The following is a 16,561-nucleotide window of genomic DNA, read 5'->3' as shown; positions in this document are numbered from 1 at the left end:
AAGATTAAAACATTGTTTTGTTTTGTCTTGTTCTCAAGGGTATTTTAGAATATTTGTGAAAAAATATAAGTTATTGGTGACGTTAGGTATCGAGTCAGAGTCTACACTCATAATACAAAGATAGGCATCGCTGAGAGAGAGAGAGAGAGAGAAGAGGGAGATAAGAATATCACTAATATAAAGAGTAAGAGTCTAAATTTTTCTAAAATAAAAAAAATTACAAGACCTCACTTGTTCATCACCTTGCCCAAAACATAAAAGCTACGCGGGGGAGGGAGAAAGAAGTTTCTGAAGACTAAATTGCATTCAAGTCTTTCTAACAAAACTAAATTGCATTAAATTTCATCTAAAGACATGTACAAAGATTCCTTACTTCACTGTTCAACAAGCTTACACAAGGATAATAAGCCCTTACCAATGAGAAAAAGGTCGAGACGAAGAGAGAGTATACATGTTTGAGAAAGATCCGAAACCAAAAGAATCAGGGTAGCGCCAAACTAATATAAAAAATTGCCCAAAAGGAGAGATGCGCTTATACTCTTCCTTTGAAGCAGAAACATAACCTAAGATAAGAGGCGGACGAAAGAGAAAAAATTTTAAGAGGAGAAAGGAAAAAGAGGAAGCCAAAAAAACACTAGCTATTTGCACGTCAAAAGAATAATCAAAGCACTCTATTGACTCTGCAAATCCGGATTTAATATAAGCCTGCTTATGAAGGGTGATATAGCTGCTAGTAATGCCTTGGGACACTCCTCATGTGGAAGATGGCCACAACCAGATATTGCAACCAGTCTCTGCATAATAACAAAAATCACGTACAATTACATTAGTCAACTTAAGCTGAAAATTTCCCATTTTCCAAAACTTTCAACACTGGTCACCTTGCTGTACAGATGTACTTAAAAACTAGCGAGAGTTTACATAGAACTATTATAGTTCCAATGTAATTCCCACTAGAAGTTGGTAAAGGCTGAAGTATACCACTCCTATACTAATTTAGCAGACCGAACCTAATAAAAGCCTTATCCCTCAGAGTAGCGGCTCTGCCACAATAATCATCTTGTACCATTACCAGTTCCCAGAGATTGTGTTGTATTGCATACCGACTTCTTCATTCTTAGTTATTTTCACCCTTATTGTCCAAGGGCAAGTTTCTAGTTTAACCAGAAATTGCATTAGTTCACATGATAAATGCTCGAGTAAACCACAGTAGACCAAAGCTAACATAAGCCTTCTCCACCAGAATAGAGTTTCTGCTAGATTATGGATTATTCACCAGACATCAAGTTTAACTTCTTCATCCAGTATTGTTTTCGCCCATATAGTCCCCATGGCAAGTTTTTGTTTAACCACCCTGGTATCTAGTAATCTATTGTTGTCCAACAATACTGACATCAAGAATGTCATCTTGGTGAAATCCAAGGCTATAGCTCAAAAGAATACAGCTAAAGCAACCTACGAAGAAATGAGGGAAAAAGGAAAAGCAGAAAGGAACTTACAGAATTCACAAATCTTGAAGCCATAGCCTGAACAGATTTTAGAGGCACAAGGGCATCTTCGGCTCCCGCAATAACCAAAACTGGCAGTTGTTCAACAGATTTAAGCAGAGATTCTGCATGTTGTGGCGATAGGACTGTTTCAAAAGATAACTTTCCTATCTCATGAAGAGCTTCATCCCAACCTTCTACGCATAATGGGGCCTGATTCAACCAAAAAAGTGCACATTAAAATAGATCATTAATTTAAGCGTAATTATCAGCCCAAATGTCTCAAGGCCATAGTGAAACTTGGGGAGACTAAAAAGCCAAAGCAATGGAAATGCTCCACTTTCAGGACATTGTTAAGAATGGAATTCATCAATGATCATCTCATGCCTCCTCAGATGTGTAAAAGTAAACAAATCAAATAAAACTTAATCAACTTGAAGATTACGTACAAAATTAGATGACAATTCCCAGTTGGCAATGAAAAACTGCTTAACCCAACAGATGACTGTGACAACTATCTTATGTGTGAGTACGGGGAATGCACAAATCCAAAGCAGCAGACATTGTAAAGCTAAACAAGATATTCACAACATGGCATATCTTCATTATGAAAAAAATAAAATAAAATAAATCTACCAATAAATAGAAGAGAAATTTGAGAATGTTAGATCCTAATAATAAATGCCAGTTTTAAAACTGCATATACATTGAAGTTAAGAATCATAAACATTTAACTACAATGTTCTGTTTACAAGATATGCATCAATAACTAACAATTTTTATCGCAATACCAACATTGAGAATCAATGATGAGAAATGAACAGAAGTACCTTGTATAGGCTCAAGACTTCAGTTGTTAGCTTGGTAGCATCATACCATGCTCGCCGATTTACTACTTGAGTGATTTCAGTTCGCAGTAGAGGACGAACCAAATGCTTTTTCCCAAGGGAAGTCCTAAGTAATATTCTAGCAAAGCCAGGGACCAACTCTTTAGACAAGCTTACACTAAGTAGTACAACACCTTTGATTTCAACCTGCATGATGAAGTTCCTGTTAACTACAATAAATACTGATGAAAAAACAGATAAAATTGCCAGAAATAAGAGTTATTTTAAAAAAAAAAAAGAGTGACATTATGATTCAGATGCTGACTAACACTAGTGGGATTGTCTGGCGACTGGATTCTTTCCGCAGCCTTCAGTGCAAGTAGCCCTCCATCATCATGACCAACAAGTACAACTGAAGCAAACCTCATCTCCGCACAAAAAGAAAGCAGCAAGTCAACCTGAAAAGACGAAAGCCTAAAAGCTCAACTACAGCAATAAGATGCAAACTTAAAGAACCAGAAACAAACTTGCACTATTCTTTTTGTTCTCTTTCTTTACAAAGAGCAAAGGAATTACCTGAGTATCAAGCTTGTATGGATTAGGCAACTGATTTTCTTCCCAATCCTTGCACCGTGGCCTTGATGTTAATCCCCAACCAGGTCTGTCAAAAGCAGTGACTGGACAACCAAGTTGCCGAGCCATTACATCCATCACATTTCTCCAAGAAAAAACACCACCACCAAAACCATGTATTAAAACAATCCCAAACTGTCCATATGCTTCCAAATCTTGTTCTAAGACTGGAGATCCCAATTTACTGCCCTCATCATCATCAACAGTGTCATCAAGGCTGAGGATAGGCATGTCTTCAGACAAAACTGGGGAGGTAGGAGACCCATCTAAGAGAGGAGTGGAGAGTGAGGAGGTACTGAATTGATTACTGAAGCTCCTGCGAAGATGATACTGATCTTTGGGTAAAACTTTGAATGGTTGTTTGCCAAGAAAACTGGTAGAAGACAAGGAACGAGCAGGTGAACCAGGCGTGCTAAGCTTGTAATGAAGGATAAGCCCTTGGCAAGACATGAACAAGCTGTCAATATCAGCAAGTAATCTAACTGGAACATCGCCTTGATCGCGAGCTAATAATCCAGGTTTTCGCTTCATTTCACTGCCACTTCGTAGTGTTCTGCCGGCAGATGGAGTGGGTGATCGTGGAACTTTCTGATAACCAGAGAAAACAATTTTGCAAGAAAGAACCTGTCAAGCAAGTAAATGATCAGCTTTAGACCATGCTAAAATCCTACATTTCCAGTTCAATAATCAACAGCTACTGTGATGGTTCAGATATGTGTCAAAGTATATTACTGAAAGGAACATGACCAGAAAAATCTATGGGGACTAAATATGCAACAATTTCATGACTTACAGCTTCTGCATCAACCCGGTGAAACAAGAGTTTCCTCCTTGCTCTGCAACTAGTTCTATAGGCAATAACAGTATGGCCAAGAGCAAACACCACAGATGAGAGAAACAACACAGGCATACCCCATGACTTCTTTAAATGGAGCTTCTGCCTTGTTAGAGAAGATGATGCTTCAGCCTCAAGTTGCGAATTGACAGTAAAAATACAAGCCTTTACAGATAAAAGAAGAACTGAAGCAACAGAACATAATGTGACAGTTCCAAGATACGGTCCATGTGAAAGAGCAGGCCCATCACACATTGAATAAACACCTGTTTCAATAGAAACAAAACCACAGAATTAAAACCATTTCTGGAACCTGCAAACGTATGAAGCACACGAGCATCAACTCGCAATTGAGCAGAGCAGCGGAAGACTTCAAAATCAAATGTGCAGTTGAATAAATACACATTCCCATATACTATTAAAAACTCTATTAACACAAATTATCGCACGATCAGGTTGACTCCAGTAACTTTTATTATTTCACAGAAGAAACTTCTAACACAATTTTTTCAAAATTCTATCTTTTTTTTTAATGCTACTCAATATTCCAACTAATGAACTTCCGGTTATCAGTATGCATTATATGCTTCAGTGAAACTATCATTTAACTAAATAAGCCTACTAATTCGATTACAAAGCTGTTTTAGAAGGAAAAAGAAAACCAGACGCAGATTTCTTTACAACTATAAAAAAGCAGATATATAAACTGGAACACAAATAAAAAATGCAATCAATAAATCAATTAACTGACAAATTAAACGGAAAAAAACTCGGAGGGGGGAGGGAGAAAGAGAGAGAGAATTGGGACCGGGAATTACAGATGATGATGAGAGATCTGATGATGGAGACCAAAGGAATATCCATTAATGAACTCCTGAAACCGTATCTCCGCAAATGCTCTCTAAAACTGTAACACGTTACACAGGTGAAGCTCTGAATCAAAAAACAGGGTACCAGCACGTCCGCTATAGCCACCAGCACCGCCGCCGATTGCACCACCAGCGACGCCATCATCAGCACCATGAAATACGCCGTCCTAAGCACCCTCCGCACTTTCTCCATCCCACCTTTACCCCCTGACGACCACCCCATCCTCCCCTCCGACCAAAAAGTACCAATAATTCTCCAATATCCAAAATAATAGTACAAATGCAAATTTTCCTTAGTTTCTTCCTCAATCTAACGAAACTGCCCTGCGGCGAGATGAGGACAGAGATCGGAAGTGGCGTTGAGAAACTCTAAGCGTTGTTGTAACTAAGAAAGCCGCGACTGGAGACGGCGGAGAAAATGCCATCTCACGGCGGCGAAAAGTTAGACTGCCCGTGGAGATAAGAGACAACGACGTCGTCCTTTGGGCTTTCAGGCTTTTCTCAAGGAATGAATGGTTTCCTTAATTTTGGTTTGGAAGATTAAAATTTGGCAATCAAACTTAATTTTTTAGTCAATAATGTGGCTCCTCTCTGTAAAGTAATTTCCTATCAGGTTGATTGATTCAAACACAGATAGGGATTAAGTTTTTTATTTTTTTAATTTCACGGTTCAGTGCGTGAGTGTGTGTGTGTGGGAGATGTTGTCGAAGAAGAAGGAGCCGAGGAGAGATGCAGGATGGCAAGTGGGGACCCCTCTGATTTCTGTTACGTATTTTTGAACTGAGGCTGCTTTGTTTTCATCGTTGTTAATTCTATCATATTTCCCCCCGTTCTCCTGATCATGGGATTAACTACACTAAGGTCCCTTAAGATTGTTGAAATTACAAAACATCTCACATGACCTCTAAAATTACTACATACACCACTTTATTCCTTCGATGTACTTTTTTTCTATACCACATCTCCTATACCACATGGCACCAGTTCAGTGGGATGGCTTTACAGGTGGCAATTTCTAACACGATCCGAAAATACGATACGAACCTAACACGAAATTAATGGATTTTGGTTGAGATTTCAGGGTTCGGGTCAGAATCGAGTCGAACCCGATGAACTCGAAAATAAAACAGATCGATTTCGGGTCAACCCGTGGCGACCCGATATGACCTGTTTACGAATTAAAAATAATTTAATAAACATAAAAATTATTTTATCTAACTAAACTAAATCATTCTTTTTTTTCAAAGACATTAATTATTTAGTCCTAAATGAATTTATTTAACTTGTGTGAAGTTAAAATTATTATATTTGGACAAATAATATATTATATTATCTTTTACTTTTATGCTGTTTTAATTTATTTTATATTTGATTTTGGACAAAACACTTTTACGGTGTTTAATTTATTTTAGATTTGATTTGAAATTATTTATTTAAATTTTTATTACTTTATGATGTAATTAATTTTGTAAGATTTTATTAGAAATTACAGTGATAAATTAATAAATTAAAATTAAGTTTCGGACCATTTCGGGTCGACCCCGCCAACCCAAAATTTTAAGGTCCCTGTCAGGTATCCTGACCCGTTTCGGATTGGCGGGTCAGGTTCAAATCAAAGGATTTTTTGTTATATTTAGGTCTCAACCCAACCCCGCCAACGCGAACTCGACCCGATTGCCGCCGCTAGATGACTTAGTGCATCTAACAGATAATTTTCAAAAGAGGTGGTCTGCTGTGATAAAGGCTCAGATGATCAGAGAAAGCGAATAGCATATAAATCTCACTGTCAACATTCTCTGGCAAATATGAAAATACAGGAACGATAGAGAGTTCAATCAAAAGGAAAAAGAACCTCACAAGATAATTGAAAAGGCTTCAATGGAGTGGATGGAATTTGAGGAGGCTAACAGAGGGAAGGATGCGAGAAGGATCACTCAGGAAACAGAAGAACAACAATGGGTTGAACAAAATCAATAGGTTGGACGCACGAGAATGCTGCTAAAGATTCATACCCAACTAGACAAAAGTCAATTCATTGTGGGAATTGGAATCACTGCTACAGACAACTTAGGCCAACTACAAGCAGCTTGGGCACTTAAAGAAAGAATGTCAGGAGATCCACTACAAGATTAAGCGGAAGCTGTTAAACTAGCTCTACTGAAAGCTGCCAACCAAGGCTGGAGAAACATAGAAGTAGAGCTGGACAACAACAAACTTAAGGGATACATTATGGACTCAAGACACAGCAACTAGCGGTTGACAACACTAATAAAGGATATTCAGTCTATTCATAGCCTGTTTCATCTGTGCTCTTTTTCTTTAGCTAATACAGGGAAATTAGGTAGTATTAAACTGAGCTTGCATGCTTTTAACATTTGGTTAGATGAAGAATGGGTAAATTCCTATCTTAGATGCTAACGCATCATGGATCATCATGGGACAGTTGTCTCTTTTGTTTGGACCCTTGTTCAAGTACTATAAAGCTTTTGTAATGATATATAAATCTAACGTTTCGACAAAAAAAAAATACTGAATAGACCTGTCAACGGGTTGAATCCGGGTCGGAATTTATTATTTTGGACGCGAACTCGGCATACTATATCAGATCCGGATCCGACTTGTTTATTCGATGGATCTTCTAGTTTATGTTTTGGATTTGGATTCGATGGGTCTCGGATCCGGATCGGGTCAACCCGAAAAAAATTAACAAAGCTTATAATTTCTAACAAAAATGAGAAAAAAATATTTGTAAACTAATTTCTAACTAATACAAAAAAATATAAGAAAAGAAATCAAATTGACCTTATTCAAATATATCACCATAATCAAATTATATTGATATATATTTTTTAATTTATTAATCTATTTATATCCGGATCCGAGTCGGATACGGATCGAAATACTATATTTCGTAATCCGACCCTTTTTTTATTTGATAAAATAGATCCGGTTCCGAGTCTGGATAACGGAATTAAATCCATATCCGGACCGTTGACAAGCCTAGTATCGAGGCTAGTCAGATTATGGGGGAGTGGAGCAAACAAAATGGAACTTCAAGTTGCATCATGCATCCCTCAACTCCACAAGGTTTAAAGGAAGGTTTAAAAAGTAATTTCTAGAAGTGTGTGATTAGACATTTTATCTTTTTCCTTTTTGTGAACGTATTACACTTTTAGACTTATGCCAAACAAAATATTTCGTGTCTTAGTTGGAGATCTTTCACAGAAAATTATAGATATATCTTGAAATGGAAATAAACAATCAATAATTACTTATATACCTTGAGATGAAAATAAAATGTGAGTTTCTATGAATTTGTTTGCTGTTTGGCTCGTAAGATTAATCTGGATGCAAGTGGACTAAGGCTCCATTTGGAAGGTGAGTTTTTTGATGTTTGTCTAAAACTTTACTGTAAATTACTGTAGAAGTTTTAAGAAAAATTTTTAGGTTGAAAAATTTTTAAGTTGAAAAACCTTCTTCTTTTTTTTTTTTTTTTTTTCCTTTCCTCTCTTCTTCTTCTTCTCCCTCCCCCCTCCCCCAACACCTCTGCCCTTTCCTCCCTCCCCTGGGACCTCTGCACCTCTGCCAGAGTTGTTGTAGCCATGATTTTTTTTTAGATTTTTCTCTCCCCCTCTCCTTCCCTCTCCCGCCACCTTCCCCCTCCCCTAGCGCGACCAGATCGCAGGGACCCCGTCGTTCTCCAAACTTCTCTTGCAGTTCAAAATGGCTCCATAGAGAGATGCGAGGGTTCCAGCTGCAGTGCGAGGATGAAAACCGAGAAGGTGGTGAATCCTCTGTTCGAGAAGCATCCGAAGCAGTTCGGAATTGGAGGAGCCTTCCCACCGAAGAAGGATCTCACCAGGTTTGTCAAAGGGCCTTTCAATGTCCAGATCCAGAGGAAGAAGAGGATCCTCATGTAGCGATTGACCCAACCAATTCTCCAAAACTCTTGACAAAAATCTTGCAACAAATTTGTTCAAGATGCTTCTTAAGTACAGACATGAGAACAAGGTAGCCAAAAAAGAGCGTCTTCGCAAGAGAGCTCAAACTGAGGCTGAAGGGAAAGCTTCTGATGCTAAGAAGCCAATTGTTGTCAAATACGGTCTAAAGCATGTGTGAAACCTTGTTGAGCAAAACAAGGCACAATTGGTGGTTACTGCTCACGATGTAAAGCCAATTGAGTTTGGTTGTTTGGCTTCCCGCTTTGTGCAGAAAGATGGAAATTCCCTATTGTATTGTGAAGGGAAAATCGCGATTGAGAGCAATTTTTCATAAGAAAACTGCAATTGTTCAGAAAGTTGACGGGGAGGCAGAGGGGAGGGAGGAGGGAGAAAGGAAAAAGAAAAAAGAAAAAAGAGGGGAGCACCAACAGATCGATCAAAGGGGGAGAGGAGAGGAGGAGCGGGGTTGAGGGAGAGGGAGAGAGAAAAAAAGGAAAGCCGGCACTGGTGGCCGGAATAGTGACCAGCGCCGGAAGTGGTGGTGGCCGGCGACGGAGGACGTGGTGGGTTGGGTGAGGGAGTAAAAGGAAGAAAAGTTGAATGGAAAGTTTTCTATGTATTATTTTGAAGTGTGTAGATTAAAAACTTTGATAAATTTTTTGAGATTCCTGCAGTAAAAATTGTTAAAAAGCTAGTTTTATATAAACGTATTCAAAACTCTCAAGTTCTAAGAGACTTCGTGTCTCTTGGTACTTGAAAGTGAAATTTTAAGGCATATATCTTCTCACCTGGCTAATTCAATTTGATTTATTATCTTAACACTCCCTCCATTAGGCAAGTATCATAAATAAGGTCAATTTGCATATTCACTTACACATATCAATGCATGTTTGTCAATTTTGATGCGAAATTTCACAATAGCTTATATACTACTAATCATTGACCTTTTTGTAATATAGATTTAGTGACATTCCGTCAGCATGATATTTAGAATTGTGATTGAAATTCTATATGTAGTTAATTCTGGAATTACCATTTTGAGAGTCTAATAATGAAATGCGAAAGAAACTAGGCAGGAGTTCATTATAATTAAGACAAATCTAACGGGGGATAGTGCAAATTAAGTGAATATGAATTAGTAGTAAGTCAGTAGGATGATTAATTAATTGAAGTAATCGGGATTAATGAGAGAGGAGTTGATTTTGTATGCACAAGTGGCCCTTAGGCATTAACTGGCAGCCTCTTTTTTTTTGTTTTTTTTTTAAACCAACAATTTTTACACTAAACTTATTTCTATTTATCCTGTAATCTATCTATATAAGGGAGGCCCAATTAAACCATGGGGAGTTATAATCAGTGATTCCTGTCATTAGATCAATAAGGACGTACTACTGCAGGTTTTTTGAATTTATTAGAAACCGCATATTAGTGGTAATTGGCTGTTGTTTGAATTGGAAGCCTCTTGGATATATTGAAAGTGCTGCCCCCGTCATTTCTTGGAGTATCCTTTTGTGCATCCCAAAGTGGTTAAGGCCAAAGGGCGCCTGCAACTTCATTTTTTTAAAATTTTGTTCTCCTTATGTTGCCCAATGAAGTTGGGTATTTTTGCAGGGAAATGTGTGGTAAATTAAGATTTTATTTTTGGTGCGTGTTTGTTTAACAGGAATATTAAACAATTTTTTTGCACTTTTCCTCACTTTCCAGTCATTTGTGCCCTGCGAAATTTGCAGGATTTTGAGGAAAATAATTATTAGACACAAAAACTTTAATAATTGTCGATAATTATTATTAACCTTGTGTTTCTCTCAATTTTTTCCGATAATCAAACCCGTTTCGGAAAAAGATTTTCCTTCTCCCTCACCTAGCTTTCTCGCACTTCACCTTCTCATGTGAATTTCCTTCTATTCAAACGTATACTAGTATTAAATTATTATCTGGGAAAATTTTTCTCCTTGTATTATAAATAAATCTTATGATTACTTTGTTATAGTTCTAATCATTTTTTAATCATATTATTTTAAAAAATCCCAAATAATTATTCTAGTCGTGGACTTGTAAGTAGGGTCCTAGGTGTGGCGTGTGCCTTTCCCCTTAAAAGTTGAAATAGGTGGTACTAGTCAAGTGCTCACAAAATCCAAACAATTAGGATGAATCAAGCACCTCAAGTTGAAAAATATTCAGCTCGTAAATTCACGAACTGACTTGATTATATATATTTATTTTTTATTTTTATTTTAATGATGACATTATATATATTTTTTTGATATTTTATTATTTATTAAAAAATATTTATTATTTTATTTATTTTTTAAATAAATTGATTCAATTCGACTCGTTTGCATTCTTAAAAACAAAGGAAGAAGCATGTGACTAAACATTCGGTTATTTTGAGGAGTGAGATATATTACATTTGGATTGACATGGTCTAATGTCTACGTCTACGTAGTTAAGCATACGCGTATTAAGGTTATCAACGAACGTTATAAAAGTTGAAAAGGTTTGTATATGACATTATTAATGTACATTAGACTACAATAACCTAACAAATACTGCAATGTTGTCTTTTTTTTTTTCTTTTCGAATAGTCATCTATCCAATCACACTGAAATACTATCGCCCTTGACATTACTTCATTATTGATTATTGTTTTGGGATATGCATCCTGATGTAGCAAATCCACCAAGGAAAGACTCATCGATTTTTTTTTTTAATAGATTAGGGATTCTGTCATTACCCAATAGCGACAATATGGTACAGAATAGATAATAATACAATTAATGTAAGCAACAATATAATAAATATATACATTAGTATAATAAGGTGAAAAAGTATGTATAATTTCATTTTTTGACATATTAAAATTTGTATCGTGCATCTATATTTCACCATCTAACTTGAATACTCCATCCGTCCCACTTTGATAGTCCTGTATTCCTTTTTCATCTGTCCCAAATTGTAGTCCACTTTTCAATTGAAAAATGTAGTTATATTTTAATTTTCTAAAATACCCTTATTTAATGTAAGTAGTTGTTACTTGTTACTATAAATCTACCACATTTAATGAGAGTTGATTCTTTTTTTACTATCAATTCAAGTTCCTATAAAGTTGTATCATATTTAATGTGAGGGTATTTTAGTAAAATAGTAATCTAAATTTACTTTTCCAACAAAATTAACTACTTTTTCTTAAACTGTGTGAAAAAAGAAACAGGACTATCAAAGTGGGACGGAGGGAGTACGTCTTATCCACACATTTACTTCATTTTTTTTTACGGTAATGATAATATTTGTATAATCTAATATATTCTATTTTACATGAAAAAAAGTTTAAAGAAGCTGTATAAGAAACTAGTAGATATAGTTCAAAGGGAGATTTAGTCCCCTTTTCTTATTGCGACTGAGCGATTCATCCTCACCTTCACTTGCACCTGCTGTCACAGTGCTACTGTGAGAGTAAAGCCCCCGATCCTGATCCCTCTTCTAACTTTGATCGGAGAATGTAACAAGATCACTGATGATAGGACCTAAGCCTAAGATAGTTAGACCAGGTCCCACGCCGTTTACAGTCTTCGAAAAATGTGGGCAAGGCTCCAAACTCCAAGCGCGACTCCAGCAGCCTCAAAGCCTGCGCTGCCAGGTGCCGAAACATAATAATTCAATTCAAGAATGTTAGCGGCGGGGGCAGTCAAGGAACAAAAAAATTGCTACGCAAGGATGACTGGGCAACGTGGGCGGCAAATTTTTGGAAAATTCAAAGTAGCGCCGTCCGAGGTCCGGGCCCCGCGACGGATTATTAGAACGTGACCGTTACCTGAGTATGGGCTCCATCCCGTGAAAATTCCGCGGGATCTGATTTTGTAAGATCCGTGGTCGGGCCTGGGGGACCAGAAATCAAAAAAATTTTCAGGATGGGTCACGTCTACACCGGGTCCCACTCTGCTTCCAGCCTGTATCCTTTATCTGCCACGTGTCAAATGTTGAACGGCCCGTCTCCTTGCCTTGCTGGAAAAGTCATTTAACGTGAACAAATGATTCTCTATTTTTTTTAAATTTTTTTTTGTAAATATACTGTAACTATTTAAAATATGTGACGTAAAAAAATAATTAAATGACATGTTTATGGGAGATGTAATTTTTTTTTTTGTTGGTAAAAAATCACAATCCAAACAAGGCCATAGTTATTGTGGAGCGGAAATAATAATTTTATGTCAGTTTGAAATAACTACTATTAAATATGTCCGGTAGTTGTTCACAGACCAACTACTTGGGTGGTGGGGGAGGAGGGCGGGGCAACGGTCTCGTGATTTTGAAGTGGCAAATCACGAAGTTCAATTTGCAAGGAGGAGTTCTTTTCCACATGAAGACCTTTTGATAATTCTGGAATAAATGAACTTCATGTTCACAGCTTAATTTAACACGAACCTCAAATTTTTACAGCAACTATATATATATATATGTGTGTGTGTGTGTGTGAAATTATTTTGATCAAAAAAATTGTGCTTATTTTATGTAAGAGCGAAGTTAGTTTGGTTACGCGTCTAAATGCAGGGATGCAATAAATAGGAGTATTTGCGTTCAAATGATAAATTGTGCGGAGTATAATTTAAGTGCACTAATAGATATCCAACTAAAAAAAATTCCTTCTACTTTTCCTTTTGTCACTGTATGTGATATTTTGGGAACTCAGCAGTGACATGGAATGCTTTGATCTCCTGATTTTGGGTTTGCGGCTGTTAATAATTTGTTGATTCTCTTCATTGAGACAAAGGGTAGCATTACCTCAAAAGTGGACATGAAAGGTAGGATTAGGCTGTCAAATTAGCATATATTCAAATCAAGGTCCCTCTTAGTCTGGAAGTGACATCAGTCCTATCATCTAATCTAAGACCAATAAAACTGATGGTTGTGCAACTTGGTGCCCGCATTACTTGTTCAAGAATCAAATCCAAATGGAGAGATAGGAATTTGAAAATTATTCCTTAACTGTCCACAAATTAATAAAAAAAAGTTCAGATTAACGGCCCAGAACACAGGCAGTATGAAAATTAAATTAGGCAGGCCGTAGCCGCACAATTGAAATCGAAGAGTTTCTATATAGTATTCATAAAAGGAAGACGAGAAATTTTTTTTTTTTTTTTTTTTTTATCAATCACCACTTTTTATTTATAGTATCCTATATACTATTCTAATCTGAGGAGGAGACCTAACTGAATCTAGAAGAATCGATGAAAACTGAACCTCTGTCGGATCAGACGATAGCATTAAGCCTTAAAAAGCTACTTAATAATGTGATAATTAGCCCTTATCCCCCACGCCACTGAGCCTTTTTAAATGACTTAGAGGTGGTGACTAGCTGGCCTTGGCAGGTGGTTAAAATGAGGAAAAGTTAAGATGACAAAATTGTTGACATAAAGGCATAGATTGGACAGTCATGAAAATGGTGTCATACACCATCTTTTTGCTCTCAAAGGGCAGATGCCGCAGGGCCCTCCAGTCCTCGTTGAAGGGACGCTTCGATGGGATTGCCCCTACAGCAGTTGGAATGTCCGCAGAAAAATCGCTTTACGTATCGCTCTTGTACTAATATATATGCTCCAGTCCAGTCGTGTATCTCTGAGAAAAAAAAGGTGCCATACCACAAAAAAAAAAAAAAAAAAAAAAACCAGCCTTTACTTCAACCAAGGAGGAAAAGGAAAGTTCCCTCTCTCTTTTTTGGGTTCTCTCTCTCTCTTTTTTTGGGGGTTTTTTTTTTCTTGATTGCGATAAAGAAAGTACTGGTAAACGAATGATGGAGCAATAGAGTTTAAAACAAAAAATTACAGCATTCTACACAAATTATGACTCACTTGATTCCACATTAGCTTTGATTATCGGATTGACCATACGGTCATTTCAGCTGTTAAAATTCTTGCTGAAGGCCAAGTTCGTGGTTCCCATAAATGTAATAATTGCATCTTTTGCTTCACTGCCCACTGACTCTTCTTTAATGCTCCATTTTTTTTCCTTCCTTAGTCAAAAATGAACAATTTTTTCGTCCAACTGAACTGAAGAATCTAAAAGGAAAAGATGGAATTTGAATAATTCATCTGCTCTTGTGGGTGATGGAGCTTTGCACGCTGCCTGTGCGTGTTCTTACTCTGATTAAATCTCATAATTGTTGTGTTTCTTTTCCATTTTAGTTTTAAAAAAAATTAAATACAAGTTTGTTCCTAAAAGAAAAATAAAAAACTTTTTAAAATCCCTTTTCCATACAGAAGAAAGAAAATTCAAAACATTATTGAAATTTGCTTGCAACTTGCTTTGTGTATACATAATATTATTATTGGATACAGAATTCCCTGCAGGCTGCAGCCACCAACTGGTGAAAAGGACAGTACACTTAACACTTCAAAAAGTGACGCAGGACATTGCAGGAAAAAAAATACTGCCCAGCCAGCAGCAGTCACGCCAAGAATAAAGTCAAGTGTTGACGGCCATTTGCACGTCTAGATAGATTGTGATGAATGAAATTTAGCTGTGACCAGCGGCCATGCCATATTATTACACTAGTAACTTTAAAGCCTGTCGCAGGCTTATCAGCTTGGTTTTCATAATTAAATTGTCCCTTAACTCCTCCAATAGAGTTACTACTATTTAGAACTGTAAGTTGTACCCCATCATGTCATGTTCATTGCTGAATGAGCTTTGCATATTTGGACCATCAACCCCCATTTTTAATCACTCGATTGTTCTGAGGGAAATCATAAAGTTGACTATGTCTGCATAAACATGATGGAGTACTCTATATACATTTGTGTACAACATTTGAGGTTCTTGACTCATCAAGCACGATTCTGCTTTGTTTGGATAGTGTATTATTTGGAATAATTACTGTAGCACTTTTTGTGATATGATGTGTCTGAGATAAAAAGGTGACTGGGAATATAAAAATGTAGGTTGGGAAATGTGTTTGTGATGCAAGCGAAATATTATTTGAAATAATTTTGGTATCCAAACACTCCCGTTAGTGGTATATGGAAACAAAGAAGATTGAAAAAAGTGGAATAGGAGACTTTTCACTTATAAACAGAAGAATCTAACATATTTAGACTGACTTATTTATAGATGTGAAGCTCGGAATTTGAAACCTCTTAATTCCGGAGTTGCAACTCAATTGGTTCTATCACTCTACGAGAGAGTTCACTCTTTCTGTGGTTTAAAGAGAGATTCCAAACCAAGCCTGGTAAGGGAGAAAGGAAGGGTTTGAAGCGCTCAATGGCTGGCTCAATATATACCGTATCCTAGGCGACCGAGTATGTGAAAGTATGTGAGAAGGCTAACAGGGCTTTTGAAAATGGTGGATCAAGACGTGAAAGAAGGATAAGCAGACGATAATATTAGTATGGGGCTGAAGCTGAAGCCTTAAAAGCCCCAAGAGTGCTTTCTCCGCTAAAACAGGTGTCGATGGTTTATTTGTATGGGCTTTCCGCTTGGGTTTTGCTGACCGTCTTACATGATCACATATTGGTATAAGTCTATCATAGTAGAAAGAGGCCCCTTTTTTGTGGGCTTACCTCTTTTGCATTGAGAAATGGTGGGCTTTCCTCCATGGACTATCATAATTAGAGTCCAAGTTTTTAAAGTCGAATTAATCTCGAGCAGTGCCCTACTTAATTTCAATTTGACTTGATTGCACTAGTATTGATAGGTTCGGATCGAATCAACGGGTTCAATCGTGAATTGATTTTCTTTTTGAAGAGGTTTGTAGCATAAAATCGCTTTGATAAAAATCAATCGAATCCATAAAAAACTGACTAAACCAATGACTCGATTTGACTAGTTGACCTGGTTCTCAAACATTTTTTTTCTTCTTTTCTCCAAATATAATTTGAGTTACCTAAATTATAACACTTTTATTTATTAATACAAACAAGAAAATGTCACCCATTTAGTATAAATATCAAAATCACTCGCTCTCTATGATCTCATT

General features: G+C 36.9%; 1 protein-coding gene and 1 pseudogene across 1 annotated transcript; one reads left to right on the top strand and one right to left on the bottom strand.

Annotated features, from left to right (window-relative positions):
• Positions 1 to 313: 313 nt before the first annotated feature.
• Positions 314 to 5,433, bottom strand: LOC113739623 (uncharacterized). The gene is made up of 7 exons (XM_027266890.2): positions 4,601 to 5,433; positions 3,741 to 4,048; positions 2,891 to 3,571; positions 2,644 to 2,772; positions 2,318 to 2,521; positions 1,500 to 1,700; positions 314 to 794 (listed from the first exon to the last, which is right to left on the bottom strand). Exons 1-7 carry the CDS (start codon positions 4,872 to 4,874, stop codon positions 672 to 674), a joined length of 1,920 nt encoding a protein of 639 aa, XP_027122691.1. The 5' UTR covers positions 4,875 to 5,433; the 3' UTR covers positions 314 to 671.
• Positions 5,434 to 8,164: 2,731 nt separating this feature from the next.
• On the top strand, positions 8,165 to 9,367 carry LOC113738823 (large ribosomal subunit protein eL8y-like; annotated as a pseudogene).
• The last annotated feature ends 7,194 nt before the right edge of the window (positions 9,368 to 16,561 follow it).

Source organism: Coffea arabica, chromosome 4c, assembly GCF_036785885.1.
Source record: "Coffea arabica cultivar ET-39 chromosome 4c, Coffea Arabica ET-39 HiFi, whole genome shotgun sequence".
NCBI lineage: Eukaryota > Viridiplantae > Streptophyta > Magnoliopsida > Gentianales > Rubiaceae > Coffea > Coffea arabica.
Note: the sequence above shows the minus strand (reverse complement) of the source record. Positions and strands in the feature narration are given on the sequence as shown.